This window comes from Salmo trutta, chromosome 28 (genome assembly GCF_901001165.1).
Source record: "Salmo trutta chromosome 28, fSalTru1.1, whole genome shotgun sequence".
NCBI lineage: Eukaryota > Metazoa > Chordata > Actinopteri > Salmoniformes > Salmonidae > Salmo > Salmo trutta.
This window is the reverse complement of record NC_042984.1, coordinates 35,920,137-35,939,799: the sequence shown is the minus strand read 5'-3', so window position 1 is coordinate 35,939,799 and position 19,663 is coordinate 35,920,137. Positions and strand designations below refer to the sequence as shown.

The 19,663-nt window shown below is 41.6% G+C and overlaps 1 protein-coding gene across 1 annotated transcript in view; it reads right to left on the bottom strand.

Annotated features, from left to right (window-relative positions):
• The window catches only part of LOC115166121 (voltage-gated potassium channel subunit beta-2), a 99,526-nt gene extending 85,041 nt beyond the window's left edge, over nt 1-14,485 (bottom strand). The window contains exons 1-3 of the mRNA XM_029719834.1: nt 14,290-14,485; nt 6,860-7,012; nt 6,480-6,533 (exon numbers count right to left, since the gene is read on the bottom strand). Of these exons, the coding sequence (XP_029575694.1) occupies nt 6,480-6,533; nt 6,860-6,936 (131 nt within the window). The 5' untranslated portion in view covers nt 6,937-7,012; nt 14,290-14,485. The remainder of the gene's footprint in view (nt 1-6,479; nt 6,534-6,859; nt 7,013-14,289) is intronic.
• Nucleotides 14,486-19,663: the final 5,178 nt, after the last annotated feature.

Below are 19,663 nucleotides of genomic sequence, written 5' to 3'. Positions count from 1 at the left end.
GCCCTGGGTCTGAACCCTGCCCTGTGCAACTGGGTCCTGGACTTCCTGACGGGTCGCCCCAGGTGGTGAAGGTCAGAACAACTACTCCTCTTCGCTGTTCCTCAACACTGGGGCCCCACAAGGGTGCGTGCTCAGCCCCCTCCTGTTCTCCCTGTTCACCCATGACTGCGTGGCCAAGCACGTCTCCAACTCAATCATCAAGTTTGCAGACGACACAACAGTAGTAGGCTTGATTACCAACAATGATGAGACAGCCTACAGGGAGGAGGTGAGGGCTCTGGGACTGTGGTGCCAGGAAAATAACCTCTCACTCAATGTCAACAAAACTAAGGAGATGATTGTGGACTTCAGGGAACAGAAGAGGGAGCACCCCCCTATCCACACCGATGGGACCGCAGTAGAGAAGGTAGAAAGCTTCAAGTTCCTCGGCGTACACATCACTGACAAACTGAAATGATCCACCCACACAGACAGTGTGGTGAAGAAGGCGCAACAGCGCCTCTTCCACCTCAGGAGGCTAAAGCAATACTGTTGTCTAGCAATACTGTCAAGGCCAGTTGTATTGCTTCTTTAATCAGCACAATAGTTTTCAGCTGTGCTAACATAATTGCAAAAGGGTTTTCTAATGATCAATTAGCCTTTTAAAATGATAAACTTGGATTAGCTAACACAACGTGCCATTGGAACACAGGAGTGATGGTTGCTGAGAATGGGCATCTGTACGCCATTGTAGATATTCCATACAATAATCTGCCGTCTCCAGCTACAATAGTCATTTACAACATTAACAATGTCTACACTGTATTTCTGATCAATTTGATGTTATTTTAATGGATAAAAAAATGTGTTTTCTGTCAAAAACAAGGTCATTTCTAAGTGACCCCAAACTTTTGAACAGTAATGTACACTGGAGTTGCTTACCAAGACAACAGTGTATGTTCCAGAGTGACTTAAATCTACTTCAAAATCTGTGGCAAGACCTGAAAATGGTTGTGTAGCAATACTGTCAATTAATATTTCTGTATTTTATTTTCAATAAATTTGCTAACATTTCTAAAAACATGTTTTTGCTTAATTGCTATGGAGTATTGCATGTAGATGGGTGAGATATTTTTATTTATTTAATCAATTTTGAATTATGTCTGTAAGACAACATAATGTGGAATAAGGGGGTGATAAAGGCGTATGAATACTTTCCGAAGGCACTGTACCTACTGTATATGTACTGAGTATACAAAACATTAAGAACACCTGAGTTGTGTTCGAATACTCATACTAACTGCACTAGCCGTACTATTTGTAACGTGAATTGAGTATATCGTATGCTTATTAGTCATAGTATGGATATAGTTAGTATTCCAAAAGTTCCCGGATGTCGTACTAAATTCTGAAAAATACGAAGTATCTATGCAGTGGATACTTTTTCTGTGCTTTTAGGGCCCATAATGCAATTCTTCAGAAAATGGGCGTGGCTTTACAACATTTTCAGATTTGAAGAAAATGGCAGAAAATATGTCCAACGACAGCGGATACAAATTTATTGCTTTAACTAATTATGACAAATGTTCACAACATGTTGATCAATGTAATAAAGTAATGACTTTTCAAATAAGTTACACGTTATGTTGGCTGACAATTTGTTAACTACGCTATCCTTATGAACCGCATAGCTTTACAGCAGTATGTACCAGTATGTTAGCTAGTTACCTAACATTAGTTGGTTACTAATATATCAAACTTGCCAGGCAGTATAATAACTACCTAACTAACTACCTAACGTTTATTGACTTGATTATTCACATCATTCTCAGCTAAGTGGTATAGTTGTTGTGCGTTTCAATGGACATTGTTAATTCTGGCTATCTACTCCGATTTCAGAGCACTCTTGTGCAGAATAACTGATGAATTTATGAATGCTCAACACCCGTTGAATATGCCCGTGTCAGTAAATGTTGGCAAAAAAGTATAATTAAATCGTTGCCAGCAGCACAGTTGCAGTCATCAACGCTCTGGATAACATGAAAACTGCCTAACCAGCTCTGCTAGGGCAAGTAAAATGATCAGAGTGAGGTGTTCTCTCATTTGGGTCTGGAAGTAGTTGGCTTGGGTGCTTGACTGCCGTTGAACACTCGGATCAACCCTACTTTTCGGCCAGAGCGTCCAGTGTGTGCTCTGAATGCTCCGAGAGCATGAATTTACGAATGGACAATCTGACAACCCTCTGGATTTACAAACGCCCAGAGCGCACTCTGGCAATTAAATGTACAAATGCACACAAAACCGGAAAATGTTTAGCTAGTCATTTGTTATGCTAACAAGCTAGCAAGAGGTTGCATAACAACCACATCAATTTCCGGTAGACAGGCAAAGCTCTAGTACGCTCAACTGAAACGATACCCTTCGTTTACAGTATACTAAAATTAACTAATAGTATATCTTTTTTTATTTTACCAGGCAAGTCAGTTAAGAATAAATTCTTATTTTCAATGACGGCCTAGGAACAGTGGGTTGACTGCCTTGTTCAGGGGCAGAACGACAGATTTGTACCTTGTCAGCTCAGGGATTCAAACTTGCAACCTTTAAGTTACTAGTCCAACACTCTAACCACTAGGCTACGCTGCCGCCCCAGTACGTAACATATACTCATTAACTTGTTATGGATAGGGGGCAGTATTTTCACGGCCGGATAAAAAACGTACCCGATTTAATCTGGTTATTACTCCTGCCCAGAAACTAGCATATGCATATAATTATTAGCTTTGGATAGAAAACACTCCAAAGTTTCTAACACTGTTTGAATGGTGTCTGTGAGTATAACAGAACTCAAATGGCAGGCCAAAACCTTAGAAGATTCTGTACAGGAAGTACCCTGTCTGACCATTTCTTGGCTTTCTTTGCCATCTCTATCCAAAACAGGGGATCTCTGGTGTAACGTGACATTTTCTACGGCTCCCATAGGCTCTCAGAAGGCGGCAGAACGTTGAATGATGACTCTGCTGTCTCTGGCTGAAAAACAGTAGCGCATTTGGATAGTGGTCGATCTGAGAACAATGAGACTGGTGCGCGCGTGCACGAGACGACTCCATGTTTACATTTTCAGTCTTTGAACGAAAACAACGACTCCCGGTCGGAATATTATCGCTTTTTTACGAGAAAAATCGCATAAAAATTGATTTTAAACAGCGTTTGACATGCTTCGAAGTACGGTAATGGAATATTTCGAATTCTTTTGTCACGATACGCGCCAGGCGCGTCACCCTTCGTTACCCTTCGGATAGTGTCTTGAACGCACAACAAAACGCCGCTATTTGGATATAACTATGGATTATTTGGAACCAAAACAACATTGGGTGATGAAGTAGAAGTCCTGGGAGTGCATTCTGACAAAGAACAGCAAAGGTAATCCAATTTTTCTTATAGTAAATCTGAGTTTGGTGAGTACCAAACTTGGTGGGTGTCAAAATAGCTAGCCATGATGGCCGGGCTATCTACTCAGAATATTGCAAAATGTGCTTTCACCGAAAAGCTATTTTAAAATTGGACACTGCGATTGCATAAAGGAGTTCTGTATCTATAATTCTTAAAATAATTGTTATGTTTTTTGTGAACGTTTATCGTGAGTAATTTAGTAAATTCACCGGAAGTGTTCGGTGGGAATGCTAGTTCTGAATGTCACATGCTAATGTAAAAAGCTGGTTTTTGATATAAATATGAACTTGATTGAACAAAACATGCATGTATTGTGTAACATAATGTCCTAGGAGTGTCATCTGATGAAGATCATCAAAGGTTAGTGCTGCATTTAGCTGTGGTTTTGTTTTTTGTGACATTATATGCTAGCTTGAAAAATGGGTGTCTGATTATTTCTGGCTGGGTACTCTGCTGACATAATCTAATGTTTTGCTTTTGCTGTAAAGCCTTTTTGAAATCGGACAGTGTGGTTAGATAAAGGAGAGTCTTGTCTTTAAAATGGTGTAAAGTAGTCATATGTTTGAAAAATTGAAGTTTTCGGATTTTCGAGGAGTTTGTATTTCGCGCCACGCCCATCATTGGATATTGGAGCAGGTGTTCCGCTAGCGGAACGTCTAGATGTAAGATTAAGTATGTAGTATACAGTATGTTAGTATGGGTATTCGAACACAGCTCTGCTCTTTCCATGACATAGACTGACCAGGTGAATCCAGGTGGAAGCTTTGATACCGTATTGATGTCACTTCAATCAGTGTAGATGAAGGGGAGAAAACAGGTTAAAGAAGGATATTTAAGCGTTGTGACAATTAAGACATGGATTATGCATGTGTGCCATTAAGAAATGGGTAAGACAACAAATGTAAGTGCCTTTGAACGGGGTATGGTAGTAGGTGCCTTGTGTACCGTTTTGTCAAGAACTTCAACACTCCTGGGTTTTTCACATCTGTCATTCTCATTGAAAGCAAGTCTAAGAAGCATTAGATCATTTCTATATGCATTGTTTCTATGCTTCCCATTCTTAAGTGTTGTTTTTACATATTTTACTTTCAGTTTTGTACACCAGCTTCAAACAGCTGAAAATACAATATTTTTGGTTATGGAAAACATATCTCACAGCGGTTAAGATGGTACAATTATTCTCTACATGTCTCTCGTTTCAGGAAACAGGAGCGCCATTTGAGCGTAAACTTTTTTTTAATCAAAATGCAATTTTGGGCAGTAATGCCTTCTGGAACATGTGAACTTTCATGTGCCTTAATAACAAACGTGTATGCCATCTGTAAATACGAATAAAATTTTTAAATTACGAGCCTAGTTGGTTTAGCCACAGAAAGGAGGCAACCTTCCCACATGCCATGATTGTCTGAGATAATGATTGGAATGGACATGCCGAGAGATGAGTTCGGATTGGTCTGCCATGAAGCACGCTTCTGTCCAAAATATGAGCTGGTCAGTATGTGTAGGTAATCGTTTCTAACATGGCTTTTTTGAAAGATATCACATAGTAGAACTGCATAAGTGTTGCTCTCCACTTTCTGGAGGACGGAGTTTTGAAATCAGTGAAATTAGAGTATGATAGCTAAGGAGATGGAGAACATTCTGGTGTTTGATTGCAAATATGCAGACAGAGTCGAAAAGAGAACACACAGAAGGCTGTTGTATAAAACACCTGTCTCCGGATTACAACTTCAAACTAAGGGCAACCACGGCATCCGTGACAGAGAGGGAGAAGCGTCCATCCATGTATATGGGTAAGAGAGTCTAGCTAGCTACATTTTCAGATATTATACATTTGTAATTATGTCAGAAAGTCATTTTCATTTAAAGTTTAAGTGTATTGTTAGCCAGCTAGCTAACATTCCGTGTATGATCTGTGTGGTAATATTATTCATATTATTGTTTAGCTAGCTAGCTTTATGTCTAAACAATAGCAAGTAACTATTTCAATAGAATGTTTATGATGTCACTGTGACAACTGTCAATAGACGTAGCTGGTAAATTCGCTCTGGCTATCTACTCAGATTTCAGAGCACTCTCGTCTAAGTGTGCAAGAGCGCAGAATAACTGACGAATTTACGAACGCTCAACACCCATTGAATATGGATGGTGTCAGTAAACGTTGGCAAAAAATCGTCACAAAATGTTTGTCAGCAGCACAGTTGCAGTCACCGATGCTCTGGATAACATAAAAACAGCCTAACCAGCTCTGGTGGGGCAAGTAAAATGGTCAAAGTGAGCTGTTCTCTCATTTGTGTCTGGAAGTGGCTAGCAAGCTAGCCAACGTTAGCCAGTTAGCTTAGGTGCTTGACTGCTGTTGTTAGGTCAGAAAGCTCGGATCAACCCTACTCCTCAGCCAGAGCGTCTTGTGTGCGCTCTGAACACTCCCAGAGCAAAATGCTCTGAAATTACGATTGGACAATCTGACAATGCTATGAGTTTACAAACGCCAAGAGCACACTCTGGCACTCCAAATTAAATGTATGAACACACCCGTAGTATAAACCAGCCGTTAGTCTTGAAATCTTTGGATGCTTAGTACATAGCCTCACATGTGAATCCTTAAAGAGATGGGTGGGGCTAAAGCTTACGATGCTGAACGATGCTGAAAGGGTGTAGACAAAAAAGAGCTCTCCAGTAGGTACCAAAACATACAAGGGCCATTTTCTCAAAAGTGAGGTTACAAGTTTATCAACTTTCAAAGCAGAATTACTTTCCCATTGTTCCTCAACTGTAGTGTATGAAATACACTTTTCTAGCTACGAGTCTCTACATTTATCCAATGTAAAAAAAAAAACATTTCAAATTTTGCTACATAAGACCGAATCAAGCTGGTCGTTCACAAATTAATTTTAGCAACCAGGAAATGGCAGAGCAATTTCTGCATAGTGCATCTTTCATATTTTATGAGCTGGTTCCACAGGCATACCACTGTGGTTCATTGACCGAGGACTGACAGAGAATATGACTGTATATCCAGGGAGGAGGGATATAGGACAGACAAATTGTACCTGTAGTACTGCAGCTGTCGCTTGCTGGGACTCCCATGGCTCCCATATCGAGCACTGGAGAGAAAAATAGAAATATAGCGAGCAGGAGCGAGAGAGCATTGTCCAAGCAAGCAAGAGAGATGCAAGGCAACCTACAAGTAATACAAGGGTAAAATAAAACAGAACTACAGCACTAAGCCAAATTTCCCTGCTGCTGTGAGGCTGTAATTTTTCAGCCATACATGTATGGCTCCACCTAGTGTTGATTCTGTGTGTGTGTGTGTGTGTGTGTGTGTGTGTGTGTGTGTGTGTGTGTGTGTGCGTGTGTGCGTGTGTGCGTGTGTGTGTGTGTGTGTGTGTGTGTGTGTGTGTGTGTGTGTGTGTGTGTGTGTGTGTTGTACCTGTAGATCATGCCAGGGGATGCATGCTGTTTATGGGAGAGGCGCGCCGGCGAGTCCTGGTTGGATTCAGGATACATGAGGTCACGAGGAGGGGGACGTGGCGGGATGGAACGCCTGCTGTGGGGTCACGCTCTCACCTATGACCTCTTACCTCTGTGGACAGACAAGAAACGACAGGGTAAGACTGAACTTGCTGGGTTTAGAGAATGTATGGTGAGTCTTCCATAAAGTCTTTAAAATAAATACAATATCTGAAACTAGATAGTGTTTCCAGAGGCTTCAGCGCTCTCAATTTTATATTGTTCTATAGTGCCTCCTAGAGTCTGCTAAGAGGTTTTCATGACAATGTAGGGTATTTTGAAGGGTTGTAGCTGTCACATAGTGTTTATGTGGGGTGTGCATCACCATTTCAGAGGGGGAGAAGCATTAGCCTAAACCCTTCATGAAATTAATTTCTGAAGTCAGACTGGGTTATTTTAAGGGTTTCTGCACATAGTCAAAGGGAAATAAGTATTGGTAAGATGTTTGCCTATCTGATAGTGTTTCTAGAAGCATCAGAAGTGCCATTACTTTTATAATGTTCTACGGACAAACCCTCCAATAGATGTTGCTGTTCTCTAACATACCTGACCATGCTCAATCAGAACAAAGCAAGCAAATCACTTTAATAAAAGTCCCATTTCATTATTGCTTTTTACACATTTCTATCGGCAAAAAATCATCCCCCATCCCTGGATTAAGACACTGTGGATTCATTTTCTGAACCAATCTACTTAAAGGCCAGTGTTCTCTCTGATTCTGTCCCCCCGTTGGATTCTATTTCCCCTAACTCTGTTTGAAAAGAAACGGTAAGGCAATATTTAAAAAATTCTACCAAATGTTGTCGGATCATTGATATAAACACAATCGGATGTCGGATATGATGTGGTGTCACTGTTAGAGATTTGGTTCAGATCCAAAAATGCTTATCCAAATGCAAGGAGGGGGCCATGGCTGTTGAATAAAATGGCCAACTCGAAAGACTAGTCACATTTTCACTGTATTAGTGAAGGTCATGTCCTACAGTATCATACACTGAGTATGATAAAAAAAATACAAAATGGACACTGAAACCCACAGTTTAAATAAAATCCACTGTAAAACCAAGAGAGTTGTTCACCTTCCAGGTCATAGATAGAGAATGTATGGTCAGTCTTTTGGGCTCCTGAGTGGCACAGCGGTCTAAGGTACTGCATCACTACAGTCCCTGGTTTGATTCCAGGCTGCATCACATTCGGCAGTGATTGGGAGTCTCATAGGGTGGTGCACAATTGGCCCAGTGTCGTCCAGGTTTGGTTGGGGTAGGCCGTCATTGTAAATAAGATTTTGTTCTTAAATGACTTGCCTAGTTTAAATAAAGGTAAAAATATATTGGCCTCAAGCCACTGTTAAAGGAGGGCTGGTGCGTGCTCTGGTGTGGTTTCTGTGGCTGAAGTGCATCAATGTTATGACTCATTACCCTCAGCATTGTGAGGGAGCGGTCATGGTAAAGCAGGGGCAGATCATGTGAAGGTGACTCCAAACTCCCTCCTCCAACTCATTGAGATACAGAGCAGGGCTGGCCACAGCAATAATGGCTGCCTACTAGCCATTGAGCAGTTTCTGGTAGATATTCTGTAGTCTGGCTGATACCAAACTCAAAATCCTCCTGACTTCAGTCTGGAAAGTCTGTTTTGATGTTATGCCTTGATAATGAAGGGGGCTGTGCTTTTACTGGTTGATTCTCCTCCATGTCTTTCTCACTCAAACACCCATAAGCACAGCCACACATGGCCCCCTTCCGTCACAACTGTTGGATTTTCAAATCCAAGCAACGAGAGGTCTCAACCCCCCCAGGAAATAAAAAACATTTTGAGAGATCCAATCAATGCGTCCGCTCAATTTCTGAGCGAATATTGCATTAACAAACGACCTCCTTTCCAGACAAGTGATTCACAGCTCTTGCTCGGGAAAAGAGACACTATACAATTAAAAATAGTGCTCCATCTACTGAAAGTACTGTATTACACAGGCACCATAGTTCACATATCTATTTCAAATTCAGATTCTTCTTGCCAGCTGGACATTGTCACAGATGACTAATGCTGAATCTGAATATTGAAATGTCGGATGTGTCTGAAATGGTACCCTTTTCCCTAAATGGTGCATTATCAGAGCCCTGGTCAGAAGTAGTGCACTATATACAGTATGGAAAAGGGTGCCATTTCAGACACATCCAACATTTTTATTTTCACTTTCAGCATTAGTCATCTTTGACAATGTTCCTTTCTAAATCGTCATGAAGAATCGGTTGGCAAGAATAATCTGAATTTGATATAGATATGTGAACTATGGTGCCCGTGTAATACAGTACTTTTGGCCAACTCTGCATTTAATCACGCAAAGGCATCATCGTCCATTGAATATAACATACAATAGGCCTATTAGTTGATGTCACTGTACAAACAGTAGATGGACCACTTTTTTATTATTATATAAGTCGTAAAACGGAGGAAAACAGACCGAAACAGGGAGGGAGAACCTGAACTTGTTTTCCTTTTCCGTAGCAAAACTTTTTGCTACGCTGTGTACTAATGAATGCAACCATAGTTTTCCCACTGTCATAGAGTTTCACTGTTAAATCCGTCCCTTGCCCTTGGTCTGATAAATCAGCCTAAAACCGCTGGTGTAATTGGAAATGTATACTCCCTCGATCTAAGAATAGAAGTTCATTAAAAAGTGGAAAGGTCTGACTGAATCCAAGAATAACAGATTACAATAGGACGCTGAGCAGGGAGAATGGCAACCAAGAGGGACATGGACCAATTCAGACTATATGGCCCAGTCCAAAAAGAACCCCTTGCCCCCTAGGCACTTGAATAGAATGTAAAATAATTTTAATGTATAAGCAATATGGGGGTTGCTCCACCTTTTCCCTCTGATAGGCTGGGTGAAATTTTCACCAAATTGCTAATACCTATACAATCCTTTCAGATGAGTAGAAATTGACTGCCAACATACACATGGAATTTGGTGTTGAAAATGTAGTGCATAGCTGTAGGCATTACACTAAGCAGTAACCTGGTTTCTACTTTAAAAATACATCGATCCCAGATGCCCTCTCCATTTTTTTCCTGCCTCCCGTGTGTGTGTGCGTGTGTCTTTATGCGTGTGTGTGTGTGTGTGAGAGCGTGTGTTTGTGCTGACGAGGAGCCCAGGGAGGCCAACCTGCTCCTGCCTCTTGTACCCCGTCCTTGTTCCAGCTAAGGAAGCAGAGAGCCAGCCAAGAAGAATTTTCCTGGCACCAAATGAAACACGACAGAAATGGTGCCATAAAACAAGTGAAGAGTCTGAGTTCCACCGTTCCTGTAACTTTTTGAGCCTAAATAGCAACTGAAACAACCCACCACAGCCCTCCGACTGCAGCTGCCTTTGAACCAAACACAAGCCATGATTGTGGATCAACAACTCCCAAGAGCTAGAGACCAAGAGGTGAGACGGGAAGGTGTCCAACGTATCCATAGTCAGCAAAATGCGTGCTTGCTCTCTGAAGTCAGTGTAGCATGAGGTGATATGACATGTAGAAACCATAAACTAAAGCTCTAAATGAATCTCCAACAGGTAGACTCCAGTTTTTCAAACAAAAAGGGGAATAGAAAGAGGTAGAAAGGAGAGATGGCAAAGGGAGGAGGAATACATTGACTAACAGTGTATCGTGGAGCAACACATGGGGACTCTGCAGCTTTCTCTCAGCCAATGACAACTCATCTGGGACAAACTCCAACCAAGTGGATGGTCGGGTGTCCGCAGCTGGCTTCCGAAGGGAGAGGACATTTGATGTATCACCCTCAGCTCACATTTCTGCTGTCTCATGCCATCATCATCGGCTTTCAGCAGCAGGGAGGGAGGGAGGGAGGCAGGGAGGGAGGGAGGCAGGGAGGGAGGGAGGAGAGGTGTTGGAGAGACAGAGTGCTCACTTTGCAGCTATGCCTGAAGTGACACTGATGGGAAAGACTAGAGCCTGGTCACACAGGTATGCAGCTACAGTATAGAGAGGAACTAGATTGTATAGTTGATACAATCCCAATCAGCAGACAATCTACGACTAAATCATAATCTGGTCATGTGTGGCTCAGTTAATAAAGCATGGCATTTGCAATGCCAGGGTTGTGGGTTTGATTCCCACGAGAGACCAGTATGAAAAAGTATGTACTCACTGCTGTAAGTCGCTCTGGATGAGAGCGTCTGCTAAATTACTCAAATGTGTGATGAAAATAAATTGCCTACTGAGTGACAATATATGAAACCAGGAGAAAAAAAGACCACAATATATTTTTTTATTTTTTATTTCAATATTTATTAATATTGACAAATATAAACATAAATATTGAAAAAACTCAACTTTGGATTTGGATTATTTTTCAATATATTGTTGAACATAATATACTCTATGGTCAGATGAATGTTTCAGAGTGGGATCTCGGCTAGTTTTAAAGTTATTCTATAGAGAGAAATTGGTATAGTAGGCAATGTAACCAATCACAGCCCTCCTGTATCATCGCACATCCTGAAAATTACCAGCAGATGACGGCCACTTTGAATTCAATTTCACATTCACTCTGTTGGTAATGCCTACAAACTGGATCGTAACTCTTAAAGTAGCAGAGATTCCATTTTGGAACTATGATATGCCTGTACAGTATATTTTGCTCAGCAATACACTGAAAAATAATCAAAATCCAAAGTAGAGTTTTTTCAATATTCATGTTTATATTTTTCAATATTCATAAATTAATGTATATTCATAAACAAGTCAACATCCACAAGGCCGCAGGGCCAGACGGATTACCAGGACGTGTACTCTGAGCATGCGCTGACCAACTGGCAAGTGTCTTCACTGACATTTTCAATCTGTCCCTGACTGAGTCTGTAATACCAACATGTTTCAAGCAGACCACCATAGTCGCTGTACCCAAGAACAGTAAGGTAACAAGAGGCTTCTCAACAAAGCCATAAGACTCCTGAACAGTTAATCAAATGGCTACCCAGACCCCTCTTTTACGCTGCAGCTACTCTCTGTTTATTATTTATGCAATCACTTTAACTCATGTACATATTGCTATTGTTATTTTACTGCTGTTTTTTTATTTATTATCTGTTACTTTTAATTTTAATTTTAAATTTTTTACTGAACTCTTATTTTTCTTAACTTCTTAAAACATTGTTGGTTAAGGGCTTGTAAGTAAGCATTTCACTGTAAGGTGAAATACCTTACAGTGAAATACCTGCTGTATTCAGTGCATGTGACAAATACAATTTGGATTGATTTGATTTGAAGAGAACTCCTGGACTATGAAGGCAGAGAGGAGAGGACCTTCAGTTGTGCTACCTTTCTGTAACTACACATTTACAACAAAATGTGTAAATTGTTTAGCATCACCTACAATAACCAAACCTAGGCTTGCATCAGGTTTGTCAGTGTTCTTTTTTCAACTTCTTTTCTCTGAATGATATCAGATGGATTTCTATAACTGAGCAAAAAAGGCTCTCATTGATACATTATGAATCTATGGGTCCAGAAGTGATTTTGATTTTTAGAGAAAAAGACCAGACCAAGACACTGATCTTGACTGAAGGTCTCCATCTGAAGCCCATTTGTAATTGGGCTATGTTTTTATCTCATCCTCCTTCTCCAATGTTCCTCGGACCATCAATCTCCTTGCTCTGAGTAAACCATTGTGACTATTTAATACTGATCGTGATTCCGTTTCACAATCGTCAATATTTAATGGTGTTAACTCAGATGGAAACAGCAGGATATGTGACACCAGATGCAAAGCCCTAAGGGGTTGGGAGGGTATTAGTAACAATTTTGAAATGGCTGTTAGAAGGTTTCTAGGAAGTTAGAAGTTTGCTATCATGGAGTTTAACAAAATTGCCAAATAACCAAAGCATGGCTCATATTCACTCTAAGAATAGAACATTTGGAGAATGTAGGTTGCTTCAGATACAAATCAAATCCATTGATCCAAATTGTATTACTCAGTTCCTACTTCCAAAAATAATAATAATTAATAATAATCATTATTATTATGATAATTTATTTAGTTCCTTTCGGGTAATTTGTCTTGCATCTCAACAAACCACCGCACAGCATCACCACATAAGTGCACAAATACATAATTCACAAGCAATAACTTCAGCAGACAACACAGGAATAGCGTTTTCTACTATTACTGAGGTAAAATAATGTTGCGATAATTATTTGACCCAAATAGCCTATAGTAAATGGTTGCTCCTTTCACAGGACAGATCCGTCCCCTAATATTTGTCATAACCCAGTCAGTCTGTAGAGCCCCAGGTCAGAGGGCACTTAACATACGATCCAGAGAGGGAGGGAGCAACGCCCTGCAACAAGTCACGACCCCACTTCCTGACATCATCGCTGGACACATGGTGTCAACGTTCAGAGAACAGCGCTGTAAGTGTGCAGAGCATAATGATCCACTTCTTAGCTGAACTGAGGCAGCTGCGCCAAATACGCTTGCCCCAGGATTAAATGATTTATGTATCATCAAACAGTAGATAAACAAGCATCTCATATGCAAAACAGGAGCATGTATGGTACAAAGTTGTGTATGACTAGTAGTCATACTTCTACTCGTATTTTTAAATCTGTTGCTAATGCTTGGTCTATAATTGCTGAGTCAAGAATTTGGACCATGGTAAAAACATATTTTGATCAATGGATAAATGTTGTTCTCTAAAAGCGTATTCAAACTCACAGATCCAGGACACTCGCTTGTATTCAACAGCTTACTGCACCAAACAATGCAACAGTCACAAACCCAGTTTTGGAATGAATCCCAATCTCACATGCAATGCCCCCCATTGAATGCGCAAAAACAAAATACTCTAGCTAAACACTTCAGTAATTTGGCAAGAGCAGATTGGAGTATTAAACTGCTTGTTTAAGACTCAGCCAACAATCTTTGACAAGGCAAAGTCTGCAAAAAAAACTAGTTTCATAGCCACGGAAACTGAAAGTGTCCTCTAACATGCATCAAACTGACACCTAAACCATATGCAGAAATTAAGAGATATCTCAAAGAGGACATTCACTGAAGATGACTGATTTCTACTGGTGGCAGACCATCGCTAGTGAGGCAATCGTGCAGTTAACCTTCAAGTCTGGTTTGCACAGCAAGAAAATATAAATATGTTAAGATGATATCATCGACTGCTAGAGACCACTGCAGCCCTGCAATGATACTATACAGCAACCAGCCATAATGCACATTCAGCATACCGGTATCTGGTCTACTCTGTGCTCCAGCACAGTGCTACTGCATGCTATTAGACTAAAACAGAACACTAGTTATTGAGCAATGTCATTGAGCTTCAGTACCCACCTTTTTCCTTTACCAATGCCCAGTTTAGCTAACCCCAACCTGGCTCAGACGGTGGAGATGATGGGTGGTGATGGAAGGGTAAGCAGAGATCTCTTTTAGAGAGTGAGAGAGGGACAAAGACAGAGAAAACTGGGGGATGCTGGTGGCTAGCCTTCACTTGCTGTATTCTTCCCTGCAGTGTCTGCTTTTGCGCAACAGCATATCGGGAGTGAGGGGGGAGAGAGAAATTATACCGCGAGAGAGATAATGAGATGAGTAAAACTCAGAGAGTAACTGAGAGTCATAGTGGAGGAGCATTCCCTCTTTCTCCATGGTGCAGGCACCGACACATGCACACACTTCGGCAATAACAGATCTACTATAGAAACTAGACATATATTAACCTGACAATATATTCAATCAAATGATACAATATACATTATCCACTGGGCAAAAACTGGTTGAATCAACGTTGTTTCCACGTCATTTCCACCAAAAAATTCAATGTGATGACGCTGAATCAACAATTTTGTATTTCTTTCACCTAAAGCCAATGAAATGGTGCATTTTTTTGTTGAGTTCAAGTTGAATTCACTTTAGTTGACAACTCAACCAAATGTAAATCAAAACTAGATGTTAAACCGACATATGTGCCCAGTAGGAACCTTTTGACTCTGGGAAGTATCTTGAACCTCAAGTGATTGTTCTAATTTTGTTCGTTGTGTGACAGACATGGTATCAAACCCAGGTCCTCTGCACACCTCAAGACAATGCTGCTCATCATGCTAGTTCCTCTCCTAAGATTCTGACACACTGGCTCAAAGTAAAGTTAGTCTTGCCACACAAAGTGAATGGAAGTTTAAATGGGACCTGTCACCTCTCAAAGCAGGGTCACAAAAAGGGAGAGGAGCACTTCTTCCAGAGAGGCTCAAGTTTCTGTCACAGAGGTGTATATGGTCACACTGTATTGCGGGGATTTTTCCATCAGACTCAAACATTCAGCACTTTGCTGAAACTCTGCCCAAAGGTCATCATTATCAAAGGAAAGGACTGCTGCCATGAGGAAAAACACTAGCTTGGCCATTCCCTCAAAAAAGTATGCACCAATAAGGAACTTTTGACACCTCAAGGGTGTCTATCTCTGTTGCACAATAATACATTTTCAATTGTATTTCTAATTGTTTGTTTCCAGCTCTGATATTGGGTTTATAACTCAACTGGGCACATGCCATGCATCAAGAAAGTAATTAGTTACCCTTGCTTGCCAGGCTGTAGCGATACTATAGTCTGGTGTGTTGGGGGACAGATGTCACAACCTGCAGTGTAAAAGACTCACCGTGCTGAGCAGTGGAGGCTCCTCAGAGGCTACACTGAGGCTACACAGATAAAACTACACCAAATATATACACATCACCAAATCATTTATTAAAGCACACTGTTTTGCAATGAAGGTCTACAGTAGCCTCAACAGCACTCTGTAGGGTCACACTATTGTGTAGCCGGAGGACAGCTAGTTTACGTCCTCATCTGGGTACATTGACTTCAAAAACAAAATCTAGGAGGCTCATGGTTCTCACCCCCTTCCATAGACTTACACAGTAATTATGACAACTTCCGGAGGATGTCCTCCAACCTATCAGAGCTCTTGCAGCATGACATTTTGTCCACCCAATCAAAGGATAGGAGAATGAATCTAGTACTTAAAGCATAAGCTACAGCTAGCTAGCACTTGCAGTGCATACAATCTGTAGAGTAGAGACAAAAATGGAGAGAAATAGAAAAATAACTATTAATTAAAGAGCAACAATAAAATGACAGTAGCAAGGCTGTATTCAGGGGATACCAGTACAAAGTCAATGTGCAGGAGAACAGGTTAGTCGTGGTAATTGAGGTAATATTTACATGTAGGTGGAGTTAAAGTGACTATGCATAGATAATAAACAGAGAAGCAGCAGCATAAAAATGAGGGGGTCTTTGGCAATTTTTAGGACCTTCCTCTGACACAGCCTGGTATAGAGGTCCTGGATGGCAGAAAGCTTGGCCCCAGTGATGTACTGGGCCATACGCACTACCCTCTGTAGTGCCTTGCGGTCAGAGGCCGAGCAATTGCCATACCAGGCAGTGATGCAACCAGTCAGGATGCTCTCGATGGTGTAGCTGTAGAACTTTTTGAGGATCTGAGGAGCCATGCTAAATCTTTTCAGTCTTCTGAGGGGGAATGGCGTTCTCGTGCCCTCTTCACGACTGTGTTGGTGTCTTTGGACCATGTTAGTTTGTTGGTGATGTGGACACCAAGGATCTTGAAGCTCTCAACCTGCTCCACTACAGCCCCCGTCGATGAGAATGGGGGCATGCTCGATCCTCCTTTTCCTGTAGTCCACAATCATCTCCTTTGCTGTGATCACGTTGAGGGAGAGGTTGTTATCCTGGCACCACACTGCCAGGTCTCTGACCTCCTCCCTATAGGCTGTCTCATCGTTGTTGGTGATCAGACCTACCACTATTGTGTCATCGGCAAACTTAATGATGGTGTTGGAGTCGTGCTTGGCCATGCAGTCATGTGTGAACAGGGAGTACAGGAGGGGACTGAGCACGCCTGAGGGGCCCCCGTGTTGGGGATCAGCGTGGCGGATGTGTTGTTACCTACCCTTACCACCTGGGGGCGGCCCGTCAGGAAGTCCAGGATCCAGTTGCAGAGGGAGGTGTTTAGTCCCAGGGTCCTTAGCTTAGTGATGAGCTTTGAGGGCACTATGGTGTTAGACGCTGAGCTGTAGTCAATGAAAAACATTCTCATGTAGGTGTTTCTTTTGTCCAGGTGGGAAAAGGCTGTGTGGAGAGCAATAGAGATTGCATCATCTGTCGATTTGCTGGGGCGGTATGCAAATTGGAGTGGGTCTAGGGTTTCTGGGATAATGTTGTTGATGTGAGCCATGATCAGCCCTTCAAAGCACTTCATGGCTACAGACGTGATTGCTACGGGTCGGTAGTCATTTAGGCAGATTACCTTGGTGTAAGGACTATGGTGGTCTGCTTGAAACCTATTGGTATTACAGACTCATCCAGGGACAGGTTGAAAATGTCAGTGAAGACACCTGCCAGTTGGTCAGCGCATGCTCGGAGTACACGTACTGGTAATCCGTCTGGTCCTGCAGCCTTGTGAATTTTGACCTGTTTAAAGGTCTACTCACATCGGCTTTGGAGAGCGTGATCACATAGTCGTCCGGAACAGCTGATGCTCTCATGCATGTTTCAGTGTTGCTTGCCTCGAAGTGAGCATAAAAGTAATTTAGCTCTTCTGGTAGGCTTGTGTCACTGGGCAGCTCACAGCTGTGCTTCCCTTTGTAGTCCATAATAGTTTGCAAGCCCTGCCACATCCGACGAGTGTTGGGGCCAGTGTGGTATGGTCCAACTTAGTCTGGTATTGATGCTTTGCCTGTTTGATCGTTCATCGGAGGGCATTGCGGGATTTCTTATAAGCGTCCGGGTTAGAGTCCCGCTCCTTGAAAGCAGCAGCTCTACCCTTTAGCTCAGTGAGGATGTTGCCTGTAATCCATGGCTTCTGGTTGGGGTATGTATGTACGGTTACTTTGGGGACAATGTCATCTACGCACTTATTGATGAAGCCAGTGACTGATGTGGTATACTCCTCAATGCCATCAGAAGATCCCGGAACATATTCCAGTTTGTGCTAGCAAAACAGTCCTGTAGCTTAGCATCTGTGTCATCTGACCACTTCCGTATTAAGCGGGTCACTGGTACTTCCTGCTTTAGTTTTTGCTTGTAAGCAGGAATCAGGAGGATAGAGTTATGGTAAGATTTGCCAAATGGAGGGCAAGGGAGAGCTTTGTACGCATCTCTGTGTGTTTAGTAAAGGTGGTCTAGAGTTTTTTTCCTCTGGTTGCACATTTAACATGCTGGTAGAAATTAGGTACATTTCCCTGCATTAAAGTCCCTGGCCACTATGAGTGCTGCCTCTGGATGAGCATTTTCTTGTTTGCTTATACAGCTCTTTGAGTGTGGTCTTAGTCCCAGCATTGGTTTGTGGTGCTAAATAGACATCTACAAAGAATATAGATGAAAACACTCTTGGTTAATAGTGTGGTCTACAGTTTATCATGACATACTCTACCTCAGGTGAGCAAAACCTAGGGACTTCCTTAATATCACATTTTGTGCACCTGCTGTAATTTACAAATACACACAGACCGCCACCCCAGGCAGCTGTTCTATCTTGCTGATGCACCGAAAACCCAGCTAGCTGTGTGTTATCCATGTTGTCGTTCAGCCACGATTCGGTGAAACATAAGATATTACAGTTTTTAATGTCCCGTTGTTTGGATCATCTTGATCGGAGCTCATCCATTTTATTATCCAATGATTGCACGTTGGCTAATAGGACTGATGGTAGAGGCGGATTATGCACTCGCCATCGGATCCTTTCAAGACACCTGGACCTACGTCCCCAATATCAATTCAATTTCAATTTATGGGCTTTATTGGCATGTGAAACATATGTTAACATTGCCAAAGCAAGTGAAGTAAATAATAAACAAAAGTGAAATAAACAACAGTAAACATTACACTCACAGAAGTTCCAAAAGAATAAAGACATTTCAAATGTTATATTATGTCTATATACAGTGGTGTAACAACGTGCAAATAGTTAAAGTACAAAATAAATAAAAATAAATATGGGTTGTATTTGCAATGGTGTTTGTTCTTCACTGGTTGCCCTTTTCTTGTGGCAACAGGTCACAAATATTGCTGCTGTGATGGCACACTGTGGTATTTCACCCAGTAGATATGGGAGTTTATAAAAATTTGATTTGTTTTCGAATTCTTTGTGGATCTGCATAATCTGAGGGAAATATGTGTCTCTAATATGGTCATACATTTGGCAGGAGGTTAGGGAGTGCAGCTCAGTTTCCACCTCATTTTGTGGGCAGTGTGTACATAGCCTGTCTTCTCTTGAGTGCTAGGTCTGCCTACGGCGGCCTTTCTCAATAGCAAGGCTATGCTCACTGAGTCTGTACATAGTCAAGCTTTCCTTAAGTTTGGGTCAGTCACAGTGGTCAGGTATTCTGCCACTGTGTACTTTCTGTTTAGGGCCAAATAGCATTCTAGTTTGCTTAGTTTTTTTGTTAATTTTTTTCCAATATGTCAAGTAATTATCTTTTTTTCTCATGATTTGGTTGGGTCTAATTGTGTTGCTGTTCTGGGTTTTGATGAGGAGGTGAGTAATCGCTGTCCTGATATCCAGAAGCTATTTTCGTTCATAAGAGACGGTGGCAGAAACATTATGTACAAAATAAGTTACAGATAAGCTAAAAAACACACACAATAGCCAATTGGTTTTAAGAGCCCGTAAAACGGCAGCCATCTCCTCCAACGCCAT